The following is a 15,578-nucleotide window of genomic DNA, read 5'->3' on the forward strand; positions in this document are numbered from 1 at the left end:
GAATAAAATAACAGTGAACCCTTGAACATGTATTTAAATGAATGTCTATTGATGGGATTGACCAAGATAATCAACTTATCCATGTCTCTGTAATGAATAGCCTGAGCATTTGTAGTTGCCCTGCAATATGGCTATAATAAAAATATATGAATAACAAAGCCCTGAACATGTATGGGGACATATGTTCAGGTATATAAGGGATATGACCTAGGACAGCCATAGCTCCTCTGATGAAGTGCCCAATGGTGCGAAATGCGTCAGGAGGGAGTGGCTGAACTGAGGTACTGTATGCAGACAGAGGGAAGACACTGCCTTGTGGTATGTTATGATGTAATGGCTTTATATTGATTTTCTGTTTTTTTATATTATTTGCTGTGGTAATTTTGCACAAGTAAATGTCTAAAGTGAGTCACTCTGGCATTGCTCACTTGTAGATGGCATATATCCACAATATAAAGTTTATTATGATAATAGTATTTATGATACATATAACTGATTTGTGTCACCAGAAGGTGCAACAGAAGTACAAAATTACACCTGTGGCATCAATGTGTGTGAATTACATTATAAGTACTGATAAAACAAATGGGACATTTTGCTGGAATCTGCATAAACCCTTTAATTGTGGTTAAAACACCAAATTTTGAATGGGTTTATACCACCAGCACATTCCATTTCCATTCCTAGAAGAGCCCTAATGTGTCTACACTTGAAAAAGAATTTGGTTATAAGAAATGGTCAGGAGCTTTACTTCTTGGATCTAGGGTGTGAGTATAAAGGAATTATATAACTACATTCTGCTCAGGGGAACACAGCAGTGCCTAATTCTAACCTTTTCTTGTTTTTCCAAGGGATTCCTTTTAAAAAGAGAGGCAACTAATCGTCTTTAATATACATGAGACCTTCTAATGGCATTTTGATAAGCAATCATCCCCCAAAGGTAGAGGATCTTTACAGGGAGTAAATGACACAGACTGTATAGTTGGCAAAATTTTGGGATTATTTTGAAAAAACTTGTTTGCATATACAGTCGTTAACTCTTTGTGTGTGGGGTTTGATAAATGTAGCAGAAATACCTGGAAACCAGAACATACTATATAATGCAATACCTATATCATGAAGTAGAGAGGAGCTGTGTTATAACACAAGAATGGATGGATAAAATCCTACATAAAAATGTGCTAAAGTGACCACTTGATTCAAATAACAAACACCACTGAAACTACAGACATGTAAAGCTCTGTTTATTACACAGCATGGTAGTAAAGGATGTTAGTATGCAGTGTTGAACTCCCGGTGGGTCCAGATATCAGTGGGCCCTCATGCTGCTAAACATTTGGCCTGCTTAATGGCCATTCCCTATTTAATGTATATGAGAACAAAGAGGCTAAATAGATGGAATAATAGATTATTGTATGTAAAGAAAAGAGACTTGAAGAATAGAGGTTGAATGAAGTGAGGAAGAATAGTATTGAAAATGGGCCCCTGGTCTGAGGTTTCTGGGTGGGCCCCTGGTGTCCCAGTCCAACACTGTTAGTATGTACTAGTACCTTTTGGATTAAAGCCAATTTTAATGGTGTTTTTTTTTATCAGAGTACATTTGCTGGTGGACACAGAAAAAAGTAGCCACTATTACCTATGTATTTTAGTTAGCAAACACGACCTGGGACCTCTTACAACTACAAAGAACAGAACATTAATAGGGATGGGCGAATTTGACCCGTTTCGCCAAAAATTTGCCGCCGTCAAATTTTTTTTGATGCGCGACTTTTTATTTTGACGCACAACGCCATACAAGTCTATGGGCGTCATTTTTCGTGAAACAAGGTGAAAAAATTCGCCCATCCCTAAACACTACTTATACCCTTAGGCATTTCCATTGTACTGGTAGTGGTCAAACTATCAATGACCTGAGCACTAACAAAACTAAGCTTTAGTAGAAACTTCTACCACACGACTTGTTGATGTTTTTAAAATTTTGCTTCTGCTCCACACAAACATCACATTACATACTCCAATAAATCACAGTGCCCCTACTTCCAAAAGATGGATAACAGAGCTTTCAGGAGATAACTCCCATTTTTTCGGTACAGATGAACTAACAATGACAATGAGGGGGTTATTTATTAAAGTATAATAATATAATTTATGTTGGTGCCAAAAAAATATATAATGTATAGGTACTTCTATAAAACTAAATTAAGAATTCAAAATCAAATATTATTAAAGTTAATCATGAAGAATATACTCACAATTCACCCCAGTCCTAGGGTGTGGGTCCAAGGCAACATTTCAAAAAGGAAAATGTGAGTATCCCCAGAAATAATGAATCAATCAATTAAAAAATTGAAAAATTTATTAGGACATCAGAGCAAGACCTAACGCGTTTCGTGCCTACTGGGGCACTTACTCATAGGTTTCAACCTATGTTTGTTATTTATGAAAGGTCGAATTTTAGAGTAATGTGAATTTTTTTGAACTCTTATAAATTCGATTTTATTAACAATTGGAATGGTATGTTATTTATGAAAAAAATTGAACATATAAAATTTGATCGAATAGTCCCGACCAAAAAACCTGAATCAAATTTAAATCGAATTTGATGTGTTTTCCTCTGAAAAAAAAACCTAGACTTTTGCGTGTCAAATTTTTTTTTTGACGTGCGTCAAATGTTTTTTGTTTGACTTTGTTTTGAGTCTATGGGATGTCATTTTCGAAGCACAACTTGGCAAAATTTTGGCTTAACACTACTAATCTTCAAATAGTTCCAGGGACCTCTGCCATTGACTTCTACATGAACTCAGCAGGTTTTAGGTGGAGAATAGTCGAATTAGAACTGTTTCCAGGGTCGAGTTGTTATAAATTTCACATTCTAATTTAGATTCGAGTTGGTGCTTTTAAATCTGAATTTGTGAGTTTTGACCAAAAAAAAAACCGAATTACCATTCAAACCTTAGTAAATCTACCCTCAAATATTTCACTATACCCTGGCAGCCCTTTTTGCTCATGGTCAATGCCTGGCACAGCAGTTCTAATGTAAGGAAAATGCCATGAATACATGCTTGAAACTCCCCCATCTGGAGAGTTGAATTAGGCAGCCAATAAGCAATGCTGCTTGGTAGTGGTCTGTAGAATGCACAAATGTGTCGGTTCTGCACACACACACACACACACACACACACATATATATATATATATATATATATATATATATATATATATATATATATATATAGATAGAGAGATATATATAGATAGAGATATATATATAGATAGATAGATAGATAGTAATTTACCCCCAGAGGTTTTCAGTTTGCTCAGTTATTGCCCTTTGATCTGCTATTTACTGTTATCTGTAGCTAAGGGGAATACCATACAGAACATGCATTTCAATCACTGTATTGATTCCGCCACCTAAACCTGCTGGGAAGCAGGTACTGCAGTAGTTTTTATCATTTTGCTTATAGTTATACTTTGCAAGTATTTTCCGTTCCTACTTGTACACACATTGAGCGGGCTAATAATAACTTTATATCTGGGCCAGTAGCATATTCCCCCCTCCCCTGTATTCCATGTCAAAAGCTGTCACTCCGCCCTAATTAGCTATTATTGCCAAATTGTTAGGCTTCCACTATATAGTGACAAACCAGTCTCTCTATTTTTAGTTCATAGGAGCATGTCAGTCTAATAAAAGCAGTTAGGTAAAAACATTCTGAGACAAAGAAAATACTTGGCTATAAATATAAGGAAGTCAAATTGTTAGATAGAATTAGACATCCTCTGAAAGTGAGACATTCAGGTGGTGCTACAGAATGTGAGAGGTTCAGACAGAAATTATGGTATGACGTACCAGAACGAGAGATTCATAGATAGAATAGCGTGACGTGCAAGAATGTAGCAAAATGAGATGGATTTACAAAGAAATGTGGCAGAACAATAGAAAAAAAAAGTTTGAGCTAGACTGTGATGGGACTAAAGGTGGCCATACATGGAGAGATCCGCTCGTTTGGCGATGTCGCCAAATGAGCGGATCTCCCTCCGATATGCCCACCTTGAGGTGGGCAATATCGGGCTGATCCGATCGTGGGCCCTAGGGCCATCAACGAACAGATGCGGCTGCGATCCAACGGGATTTTTAGTCCCATCCGATCGAGATCTGGCCGACTTTTGGCCAGATCTCGATCAGGGAAGCCCGTCGGGGGCCCCCATACACGGGCCAATAAGCTGCCGGCAGCTTTTATCGGCCCGTGTATGGCCACCTTAAAGCTGGCCATACACAGCCTGATAAAAGCTGCCGATGAATTGAATTGGCAGCTTATTGGCTTGTGCACAGGGCCCTCTGATGGGCCTACCCAACTGATGTCTGGTCAGATGCTGTATCAGACAGCTTTGAGAATCTTGTTGGGGGGGCTTGTTGTTGCAGCCATTGCCCCAACGGTGTGTATCCCCATCCTCTCAGGGCAGGGAAAGATCTGCTCACCAAATGAGTGGATCTTTCAATGTATGGCCACCTTAAAGGACCAGTAACACCAAAAAATGAAAGTGTTTTAAAGTAATGAAAATGTAATGTAGTGTTGCTCTGCACTGGTAAAACTGATGTGTTTGCTTCAGAAACACTACTATAGTTCATATAAACAAGCTGCTGAGTAGCAATGGCGGAAATTGAAAAAAGGCTATATGGCACAGGATAAGTAGTGGCTAAAGATAACATTATGTTCTACAGAGCTTATCTGCTATCTGTTGTGTAACCTGAGCCTTTTCTCTTTTGAATGGCTGCCCCCATTGCTACACAGCAGCTTATTTATATAAACAATAGTAGTGTTTCTAAAGCAAACACACCAGTTTTTCTAGTGCAGGGCAACACTACATTATATTTTTATTACTTTAAAACAATTTAATTGTTTGATGTTACTTGTCCTTTAATAGAGGTGCAACAGAATAAGATAATAAAAAGGCAAAGCTATAATAACTAGAAATGATGTGTTTATTGCTTGCCCTGGGCTTTCTTTCTAACAAAGAAGTGTAATGGCTCTTGATACTTACGAAAAGATATCCCCTGCCTTTAACCTGGATTTTATGTTGTCATCTCCTCCCTGACCTTTCAGACTCAAGCTTCTTTCTCTTCCAACTTCACTCTGAAATAGTTCTGCACTTTCCTCTATGTGGGAGAGCAGCCACCTGACACCGTGTGAAATGCACCTGAAACTCCAGAAACTAGAGATGGCAAACGGCACAAACTGCACACAGAGGTGGCAAAAAGAGATTAAAAATAGCTTGTCACTGGTAAATTATATACTCATTCATTCAAAATATATATGTTTCTATCCATTGTTCTCAATCTGTCATCCTTTGCTTGTCACCTCTGACCTGTTGACATTTTAGCCTCTGTGTCTCCAGTGCTGTCTACTGAATGAGTTTCCCAGCTGGCTGCTTTAAACTCTGCTGTCTCCCAGCTCACTTTATTGATGTAGTGGTGGCATGGCAGGGAAGGAGAAAGGGGTTGAGAGTGTGCAAGTGCATGCCAGGCCACCAAGGATTTCTTTTACTACTCTGCCGTTAACAAGTAACAAGATCTAATTTAAGTACTCCATCTTGTACTGAGTTTGCACAATGCTCAGACTGTGGAGGTTAGGAACACCTGAATCATTTAAGCAAGTAGGAACAGTGAAAATGACCTGTATTCGCAAGCGACAAAGTCGTGCAAATCAAAACAGACTTGTAATATACTGTGAGGCTCATTTACAAACAATAGACAGACTTGATCTAGCACAGTAACCAATAGCAACCTATCAGTGATTTGCTTACTTTATTCTACCTGTAGCGGAAAGAACAAAGAGTATTACTTTACTATGGGTTACTGGGGCAAAATGACTATTGGTAATAACTGAGCTCATGTGAGTCTACAAATAGCGAAGTGAATTTTTGTTTCACCGGAAAGAAAAATTCTCCAACCATCTCCCATGCATTTGGAATAGGAAAAATCCCCATTTGCTCCAGAAATTTAGCACTCACTCCAAATTCTAATTGCTATCGAAGTTGGGACCCTTATGCCCAAAAAGTTCCAAAGGAAGGTAGGTGAATGCTGTGCCATACAGCAGCAATCATAAGAACAAGTGGCTCATCCTTTTAGGGTGATGACACACAGATCCACAAAAAATCATGCTGTCTGTTTGCACCTGAAAATAGCTTTTCATTGTGCTAAATAGAATCACCAGGGGTAAAATATCTGATATTCAAACAAAAGCATTCCCATTCACCCCAATAAAACTGTCTTTGTCATGTGCTGTTAAGAGCAATTTTCCATGGGTGACAAAGAACCCTTAAGAAAGCCTGCAATGGAGATAGAGAAGAGAATTACTGCTGGCACTTTCAGGGTTGTCTATTTTCATTTTCTGGGCTATTATGAGCCAGAACAGAAGCAGAAGAGAATAATCCATATCCTGAACAAATTCTAAATAGTAGTTTAATGTGGTGCATATATTAGTCACATGACACATACAGCCCACCTTGTTTTGGAACTTTCCTAATGCCTGTGTGTAGAATGAACCTTCATATAATAGATAAACACTGGCACTAAACTGATCTTACATTTCAAGTGATATATAACTCTCTTCTATCCCATTACAATATAAGACCTGTAACAGATTTGTTTTGTTACCCCATTTTTGTCCTGTAACTACAACAACAATATAGGAGTTGGCTGTGTTCACTCTGTAGAATGCAAAAAACTTTCTGGGAATAAAGAAATAACATTAAATTGTGTAAAATAAGCTTAAATCATTTGAGGCTGATTCTGGAAATAACACTTCAGAGCTACAGTCAATCAAAGACCATTTTGAATGTGTTCCAGAATAACCCATCCACATACCTGCAAGCCCACAGCAGCCTTACAGCTCTAACGTTAAATTATTTCTCATCCTATGCCATGGAACATTCATTTTAGTCCATATGAAAACAGTATCTCATGAGAGGAAACCTCAAATCAAATTTGCGCTTTCTGGCTAGGGGGAAAAATAAATCAATGCACCCACTTGAGAATGGGCTTTAGAGGGAGCTTTTTAACTAGCAAACAGTTAAATACACTCGCTGGGGGGGGGGTCAATTTCTTGGGCCCCCATTGATTAAATCCACTAAGGACTGCTTGCTTCTTCAGCAACAAACTTGGGTTATTTTCTGCACCCCAGGCAGACATATGCAGGCCAGGGCAAGGGATACCAGGAAGCAGACAGGGGTTTGGAGGAGCAATAATAGTTGTGACTAGTATGACAAATCACACTGTTATCTCTATTGTATTTATAGCAAGTCTAATTTATTGCCTTTTGTACAAGAGTCTATAGTAAAAAAAAATCAACCAATCAGCAATTAGATTTAAACAGCCACCTATAAGTTAGAAAACAAAAGCAAAGATCTGATTGGTTGCTATGGGCAACTTCTCCAGAAATCTCTCCAGATATTTATCTCCAATGTTAGTAAACATGACTCTATGAGATATCAGCAATTAATAACAATGAAATAAAGGTATGGAAACATTTAAACTGTACTCACTGTATTAAAGTTTGGGAAAAGGCCAACAGCCGGACTGCTGTCCATGGGAAATGATACAAAAGGCTTCATATCCAGAGATGGCTGCATCATAAGGCTGGGCGTCCGAACAAGTGCTGGAAGTGTGGTCGTGTGACATGTGCTGCCTGGCAAGAGAGAAAAGGTCATTTTTGTAAGTATTTTTTTCTTTAAATCCAGAGATATACTTGTACTATACAGTGAATAGGTGCTGGTGCCTTATCCAACAAGGATGCTGTTCACTACACAAGGACATGTCATCTAAACAGCATTTGGGAGGCTTGCAAATACAAAAGTGTTAAATACACTATGGCAATTCATAAAATAAACACAAAAACGTATATCCATATTTCCAGTACTGATGGCAGATTTAACCAATAATGTTATTACATCATTAGCCCCATTTATGATCCTATTTTAAATTCGTTTAATTACTGTTGTCTTACACTGGTGCCTTGTTAAAGGATCCAATTTAATATATTCATATAGGGGAAGGATATTAGAAATCGCTGACTGTATAAAGACATAAGGCCAGAGGCTGAGTGGTTTTATAAAGGTCATATATCCCAGAGGTGATTTCTAATAACCTAATTTTTCACAACAGGGGGAAGTTTTTTATTATAATTAGTAATTTGCTATGAAATTACACTTTCACCATAAGAAAATATTTTCATGAAACCATGAAAAAACATTTTGCCACAAAAACCTTTTGTGCCAAAACACCCACCCACAAACGTCGCCATTAATTTTTTTTTATTTTACAAAAAGTCAAATAATTGCCCCCTGTCTCCAAAGTTCCCATGAAAAAAATTCCATTGACTGCAATGTGTTTTGGGAATTTTTGCCGTTTCATAAATTTTCCAGTGGTTTCCCGAAAGTTCTAATTTTCCGGTGAAGTGAAACGGGACAGATTTACTCATTACTAGTTATAATACACAAGATTGAGTAAATCATGTGAGATTACAACTCTAAGCACTGATTATAGCTGATGACATCCCTGATCACCGCCTATAAGAATATATTAAAGGTTATTCATGGCCCTTGTATTTTCGCAAATGTGGCAGAGAGGAGGAGGCTGGCAGCCCACTGTTGGAAAGTATCCTGGGTCAGTGGGGCTCATTTATCAACACTGGGCAAATTTGCCCATGGGCAGGTACCTATAGCAACCAATCAGTGATTAGCTTTTTAAAACCAACTGCAAGTAAAACAATGAATGCAGAAATTTGATTGGTTGCCTTGGGTTACTGCCATGGGCAAATTTGCCCAGTGTTGATAAATGACCCCCAGTGTGTTTTTAAAAATGCACAAGTTGTGGTTTGTTGCTTGTAGTAATGTGTCATCCTTGGCTGAAGTCTTGTGTCCCTGATTGAATGACAATTAACAGGTAAACATTGGGCTTTCTATTGATTTCAAAATGCCCTAAGTTTCTCTGTGAGTATCTGTGCCTGAAACAGGTAGAAACAAAATGGGTCATTTACTACACCAAAGCAATATGCAAAGTGCAAAAAACAGACACAATCCACCATGTTTTTGACTTTGCACCTGCCATGTTAAATTTATAGCCCCAGGTCTCTCCACAACAGAGCACAGATGCCCACGTTCTGCCTGTGTTTGGCAGTGCTGTATTATGGCAGGTGCTAAGGAGAGGGCTGCCAGGCACCTACAGCTGCTGCGCTCTGCACCTCATGCCAAGTTTCCAGTCTGTGTGAATAGCAGAGCAGAACACTGCCCCTGCCACAAGTCCAACCTAAATGAGATGGGTTCTTATGCCCTTTAGTGCTCCTGCACTTGTAGCAGGGGTAGGGTTGCCACCTTTTTTCTACTGGCCCTACCAGTGATGTAGATGGTGAGGGCTGGCCAGAGAGGGGTGGGGTTGTGCCCTTTTGGAGGTTGGGTCATGCAATTTAGAAGCAGGCTTGGCCAGGAAGGGATTGCAACGCTTGGATTAGGTGTATAGGCAGGGTTTGGGGGAGCTGAGAGGAGGCTGTGGTTGCAGATCTGGGATGGATCTGAGGCGGGCCAGGGGCAGAACAATAGGGTTTACAAATTGACTGGCTAATACATTGCTGGTAAATTTGTAATACTAGCCCTGGCCTTGGCTGGTATTTTACCAGCTGGGCCGGTAAATCTATTTATTAGATTAGAGTTAAAAAAGTAACCTTTTTTTGCTTAGAGTACCCAATTGATACTTTGTTGTAAGTCTCAAGGGTAAACTGATAACACCGGGTTATATGACACAATGTTGCTTAATATAGAGATAAGTCTAGTTAAGCTAGAACCAGCTGTATAATGAATTAATATAAAGTGCCACATGCAGCATTCACCATAAAAGTCTCAAATAAAACGTTTTGAAAAAATCTCAAATGTTTACTTTTTAAGAAGTTAAAAGATTATCTCTTCTGCGGCTCCTAACATCATGGTATTTCATAGTGGGGGGTACATTAACCCAAATATACTTCACAATAGTCTAGCAGTAAATACAAAGGCAATATTAAGAATAGAAACTGTATCAGTTTTGTACCTGACAATGATTTTCCATAGCTTGTGTAGTCCAAACCCACAATCACTCAGCAGGTAGGAAGGTACCCAGAGGCATATTATATGTTTCCAAGAAGGGGAGTGTCACTGTTAGATAAAACCCCTTTGCTATTGTTTCTGTTTCTTAAAATGTTTCTTCATTAGAGTGTTCTTTTGTGTTACAAGGTGTTTCTAATTAGAAGATGTAACCACCTTTGTTAAACTAGGGCCACTTAAAACAAACCAATATCCTCCCAAGGCCTATCTTATTACAAGGTGCATTCATTATTCATTTTAAACATTAGGGTACGCCAGATGTATGGATGCAATGTGTCACATATAAGGTTGCCACCTAGCCGGTAAAAGTGATTGATCCCAATGTTATTAATAGGGAAAAATGATAAATATATAGGAAGGCCGTTTTTTTTTCGGGAAAAGGTGGCAACCCTAGTCACATTACTTACTTACTTAATCCTGTGTCTCCCACTGGAGCAAAAGGCCTCAACAAATGTGTGCCACCGGTTTCTGTCCTGGGCGATTTTTTCTATCTCAGTCCATGATGTCCCAGCTTTCTTTATTTCCTCTTCCACACTTCGTCTCCAAGTTGTCTTTGGTCTTCCTCTTTTCCTGCTGCCTTGAGGATTCCACTTTAAGGCCTCCTTCTCAATTGATTTATCCTTGCCAAACGTATGGCCAATCCATCTCCATTTTCTACGTTTGATCTGTAAGTCCACTGTTTTTTTTGGGTTCTCTCCCACAGCTCTTTATTTGAAATTATATTCGGCCACCAGATGTTTAATATTCTTCGGAGGCAGCGGTTTATAAAAGTTTGGAGGCTTTTTGTTATCTCCACTGTCACCTTCCATGTCTCACATCCATACAGGAGGACAGTCTTCATGTTACTTAAATATTCTCAGTTTAGATTTCATGGAAATATCTTTGGATCTCTAAATTTTATACAGTTGTACAAAGGCTGCATTTGCCTTCTTAATTCGGCTTTTGGTATCAGCACTGGCACCACCATCCATGGTCATCAGGCTGCCCAAATACTGGAACTCCGTCACAGTTTCTATGTGTTTCTCATGGACCTGGAACTTCTGGTTGGGGTCTACCTTGCTGTTTAATCGCATCTCTTTGGTTTTTTTGCAGTTTATTTCCAGTCCCACCTTCCTGCTCTCTTCTAGTAGATGGGCTAACTTTACTTCCATATGTTGGTAATTTTGGGAGAGTAAGCAGATATCGTCTGCGAAGTCAAGATCTTCTATGTATTGTGTCAGCCCCCATTGTAGTCCAGTTCTATTTCCGAGGCATGACTTCCTCATGACTAGGTCCATTACTATTAAGAAGATAGTGGGGGAAAGGGTACATCCCTGTTTGACTCCTGAGCTGACTTCAATTGGATTACTTAGCATGCCATTGTAAACAACCAAGCATGTATAGCCCTCATAAAATTCCTTTATAAGTATTATGATATTTCTTGGTATCCCATATAGACTCTCTTTCCAAGGAGTAAAATGCTCTAAGGAAATCTATAAAGATCAGGTACAGTGGGACTTCTAACTCCTGACATTGTTCTATTATAATGCGCAGTGTATTTATTTGATCTGTACAAGATCTGTTCCTGCGGAAGCCTGCTTGCTCTCTCCTAAGTTTTTGGTCCACACAGTCTTCCACTCTGTCTAGTAAAATTCTTGTAAATACTTTGCTGGGAATAGATAACAGTGTGATCCCTCGCCAGTTGTCACACACCGTAATATCTCCCTTTTTTGGCAGCTTCACAAGGACACCCTTTTTTAAACCTGGCCGATCAATTTTTTGACAGATGTCGGCTGAAAAATGGTAAGATGTACGAAATGGATTGGTCGGACTGCACTGTTCACAAAAGAATGCGTCTATGGGGACCTTAAGAGTGATGCATAGGCCAGCCAGAACCCATTTACCTTTGGGTTGGGCAGGTTTACAACCACCAATTACTAACCCAGCGGATGGTGGATGGGCTTGTGCAGTGCAGTGCACTGTGGTCATGTATGGGTTCCCCAGCTATGAGGAAGAGAAAAGAGCAGGTTTGGACACAGGTACCTATAATAAATACCATACATTTACTTAACTTATCATTTTTTGCCCAACTGCAACTGTGGTTGCAGTCATTAATGAACCCAAATGTGTTTTTTAACAGAAAGTCTGCATGGGTATTATATTGATATCAAGCTAGATCTGAACCACTGAGAGTCTTTAAATTAAAAATTTGAGCTATAGATCTTAGATCCGTAATTTGGATTCCCATGCTTTAAGTCTACTAAAAAATCAGCTAAACAATAAACAAACCCAACAGGATTGTTTTGCCACAAATAAGGATTATCTAAACATTTATATCTACAAACTGCTGTTTTAGTATCTCAGAGAAAAGGGAAATCATTTTGAAAAATGTGAATTATTTAATTAAAATGATGTCTATGGGAGATGGCCATTTTGAATTTCAGTGCTTTCTGGATAATGGGTTTCAGGATAACAGATCATATACCTGTAGAACATATTATTATATAAAGATTATATGTTGAATGGCAACTAAACTAAAGATGTTAGTTTCCCTTTGAGATTTATGTCTGAAATGTTTTTTTGTACATTTCTCTGCCTTTCAAAATCCTTCCTCCAGGTAAATCCATTCATCATGTTGCCTAGTTCATACAGATACGGTGAAGGGACTCTGGGCCAGTTACACAGAGTAGCTATCATAATCATTTGCCTCTAACTTCTGCCTTTAATTCTAGTATCTGGCACACTCATATGTGTGTACCCAATTACAGTACACTGACCATTACTTAATCATAGCAGATATATTACAAACTTTAATATATATTTCTCCAAATTGCTAACTCTATAAATTAGGTATTTCTATATGTATATATCTCTACCTCTCCTCTGCTGTACCATCCAGTACCGTAGGCTCTTGGCATCCTAGTATTAGCTACAAAAGCCACAGGAAGTCATACAGAGCTTCCCTACTCTGTTGATAACAATCAACTTCCCAAGGAATATTACTTTTTTTTAAGAGATTTAAATGCAATAGATGTACCTTTACATTTTAAAGCGGATGTTTCCAACAATGAAGTAAAGTATAGTTGCTAGGTGCTAGGACAGAGCATTGCTTCTTATAAAGAGCAGCCATGTTTTCTATTTTGGCCTTTGCAACTTTGGCCATGTGGTTTGTTTGAAGGGCCCAAATAGAAACCAGAAAATCACTGCCCAATCTATGGGCCTTTGGCTGTCATGAAGATGCAAAGAGTTTTTATTCAACATACTGTAAACCACCACCAACCCCTCCACCCCCACCCCACAAACATATTGGGGTATGAGCCTTTTTTGCATTGCTATTCTATAACTCTTGCCATGAATGCAGTCGTATAATTGTTGTTCTAAATCAAATAAGGTTGGGTAATCAAGCCTAATTTGTTACTAAATTCAGTAGTAATATGAAATCACGTGCACTGCCATGGTTACATGATGAATCTGATGATAATCTGCAATGTCAAATCACATGGAGCAGAAGTTTGACACTTTATAGTATCAGACAAACCACTTAAAAGTGACATTTCAGTATATTTCAAATCTATGGTAGAACAGCATGGCATTGATTTCATGCAGCACTGGGGTTCTTGGTTTGAGTCCAGCCACTATGCGGAATATTGATGACCGACCAAACTTTTCAGTTCAAGCAATCATTAAGCAAACTCATTATGAGTTGCTGTATTCACGCTAGGTTTCGGCAGACAAAGAAAAGCAATTTCTGTAATGTATTTGTAACCAAGCCCATTTTTACACAGCCTTTAACCACAATCATGTCAGCTGGTGCAGTTACTGTCTGACCCAGGTAAGCGTTTGCTACAGGGCTCCTTTGTACTATGCTTATCAGAGCAAGACCAGCACAAATGGATCCCCAAGGCAAGCCCACAGGTTCATCCCACCCACCTTGGCAACTCCCCACTCTCCATCCCCCACAAAACCCCTACTATGAAAACCATTCTGTCCTCTTTAACACTCACCGCCACTAATTCTCAATTAGAAGCATCATTGTTTAATTGTGTACAATACTCATTGTTTAACAAGTGTCGAGGTGAATTTTTGATTGAAAAAATTCGAATTTTGAGCTATTTTTTTGTGTACTTCGACTAGGGAATAGTCCAAATTCGATTCGAATTTGAAAAAATGTAGAGAATTCAAATGTACTATCTCTTTAACCATTCACCATCTAAAACCTGCAGAATTGCTGTTTTAGCCTATGGGGGACCTCTTAGAACCTATTTGGAGGCAATTGGTGGACTTTGAAAAATCTACCTTTTTTTGGGAAAAACTTCTAATTGAATTCGATCGAATGCGCTATTCCTTTGATTCATACAATTCAAATTTGGTCGAATACAGACCTATTCGATCGAAAACGGACCTATTCAACCAAAATAAATCTTTGACTTCATTTCGGTTGGTCTTTTTGAATTCGAAGTTTTTTCGATTTGAAATTCGACCCTTGATAAATATGCCCCTTAGTGTGAGTTGGAATCCTATTTTTTGGTATATGCAGAACTAACTGAGTTCGGAAGAGGAATCATTCACTATAAAGAAATTACGATATGAATATGAAGCTTTTAGTCTCCTACCTGCGTATGTGTATATTATTATTATTATATTTTTCCATTATTTATGAAGTGCCAGCATAATCCACAGCACATTAAAGACATTATACATCATGCACATCAGTCCCTGCCTGAATGATTTAAACCCTATAGAGAGTCAGCATTGGGTAAAGGAAAAGATGAAACCTTTATGTTTGCAAAATAAAATGTATACACAAAAAAAAAACACATTACTATGTTGTAGTAATCAGAGGTGGGTGCAGCCAACAATGATTAATATGTTAGCGCATCTTGTGTGTGTTACCTGAATTTCCAACTAATACTGTGTAATTTATACTGTTGCCAATGTAGGCCACAGTTTAATTAACGGGAAAAATGTTGCCAGTGTTAATGAATTACTGTACAATCTCAATATTGTAAATACCCATTTGTATCATTCTTAGTAGGTGTAAATAAATTCCTGCCAGTCACAGCAGCTGCTTTTGAATTTTGTTGGCTGCTACATCTATGGCTACATGGTGCAGACTGCTGTGCAATTTATATAGCAGTTTTCCATTGGATTGTTCTGGGTCCTCAAGTCTTCATTATCCCTTAAAGGAACATATAACTCCAGAAAATGAAAGTGACTCATTTGATCCAATACAGTCTTAAAAGACGTCCTGTTTTTCCACAGTACTGCAGCCATTTTGATCTGTGCCCTACAAGAAAAATTCCAAGTAAAAATTTCCAATTTTGGAAAGTGCTAAATGAGCATTATTTGTATGTAGAGTGGTTTCCGGATAACAATATGCAGTTTGACAGTGAGTCTTCAGACACCTATACATATCAGACTTTAGAACATGTTGATGGTGGGCAAAATTTCATAGACACCAGAAA

General features: G+C 38.4%; 1 protein-coding gene across 4 annotated transcripts in view; it reads right to left on the minus strand.

Annotated features, from left to right (window-relative positions):
• The window catches only part of LOC108703019 (zinc finger protein 385B-like), a 268,896-nt gene that overhangs the window by 47,357 nt on the left and 205,961 nt on the right, over nucleotides 1-15,578 (minus strand). For all 4 annotated transcript variants that reach the window (XM_041578353.1, XM_041578352.1, XM_041578355.1 and 1 more), the window contains one exon: nucleotides 7,546-7,688. In XM_041578353.1, the coding sequence (XP_041434287.1) occupies nucleotides 7,546-7,688 (143 nt within the window). The remainder of the gene's footprint in view (nucleotides 1-7,545; nucleotides 7,689-15,578) is intronic.

This window comes from Xenopus laevis, chromosome 9_10S, assembly GCF_017654675.1.
Source record: "Xenopus laevis strain J_2021 chromosome 9_10S, Xenopus_laevis_v10.1, whole genome shotgun sequence".
Lineage (NCBI taxonomy): Eukaryota > Metazoa > Chordata > Amphibia > Anura > Pipidae > Xenopus > Xenopus laevis.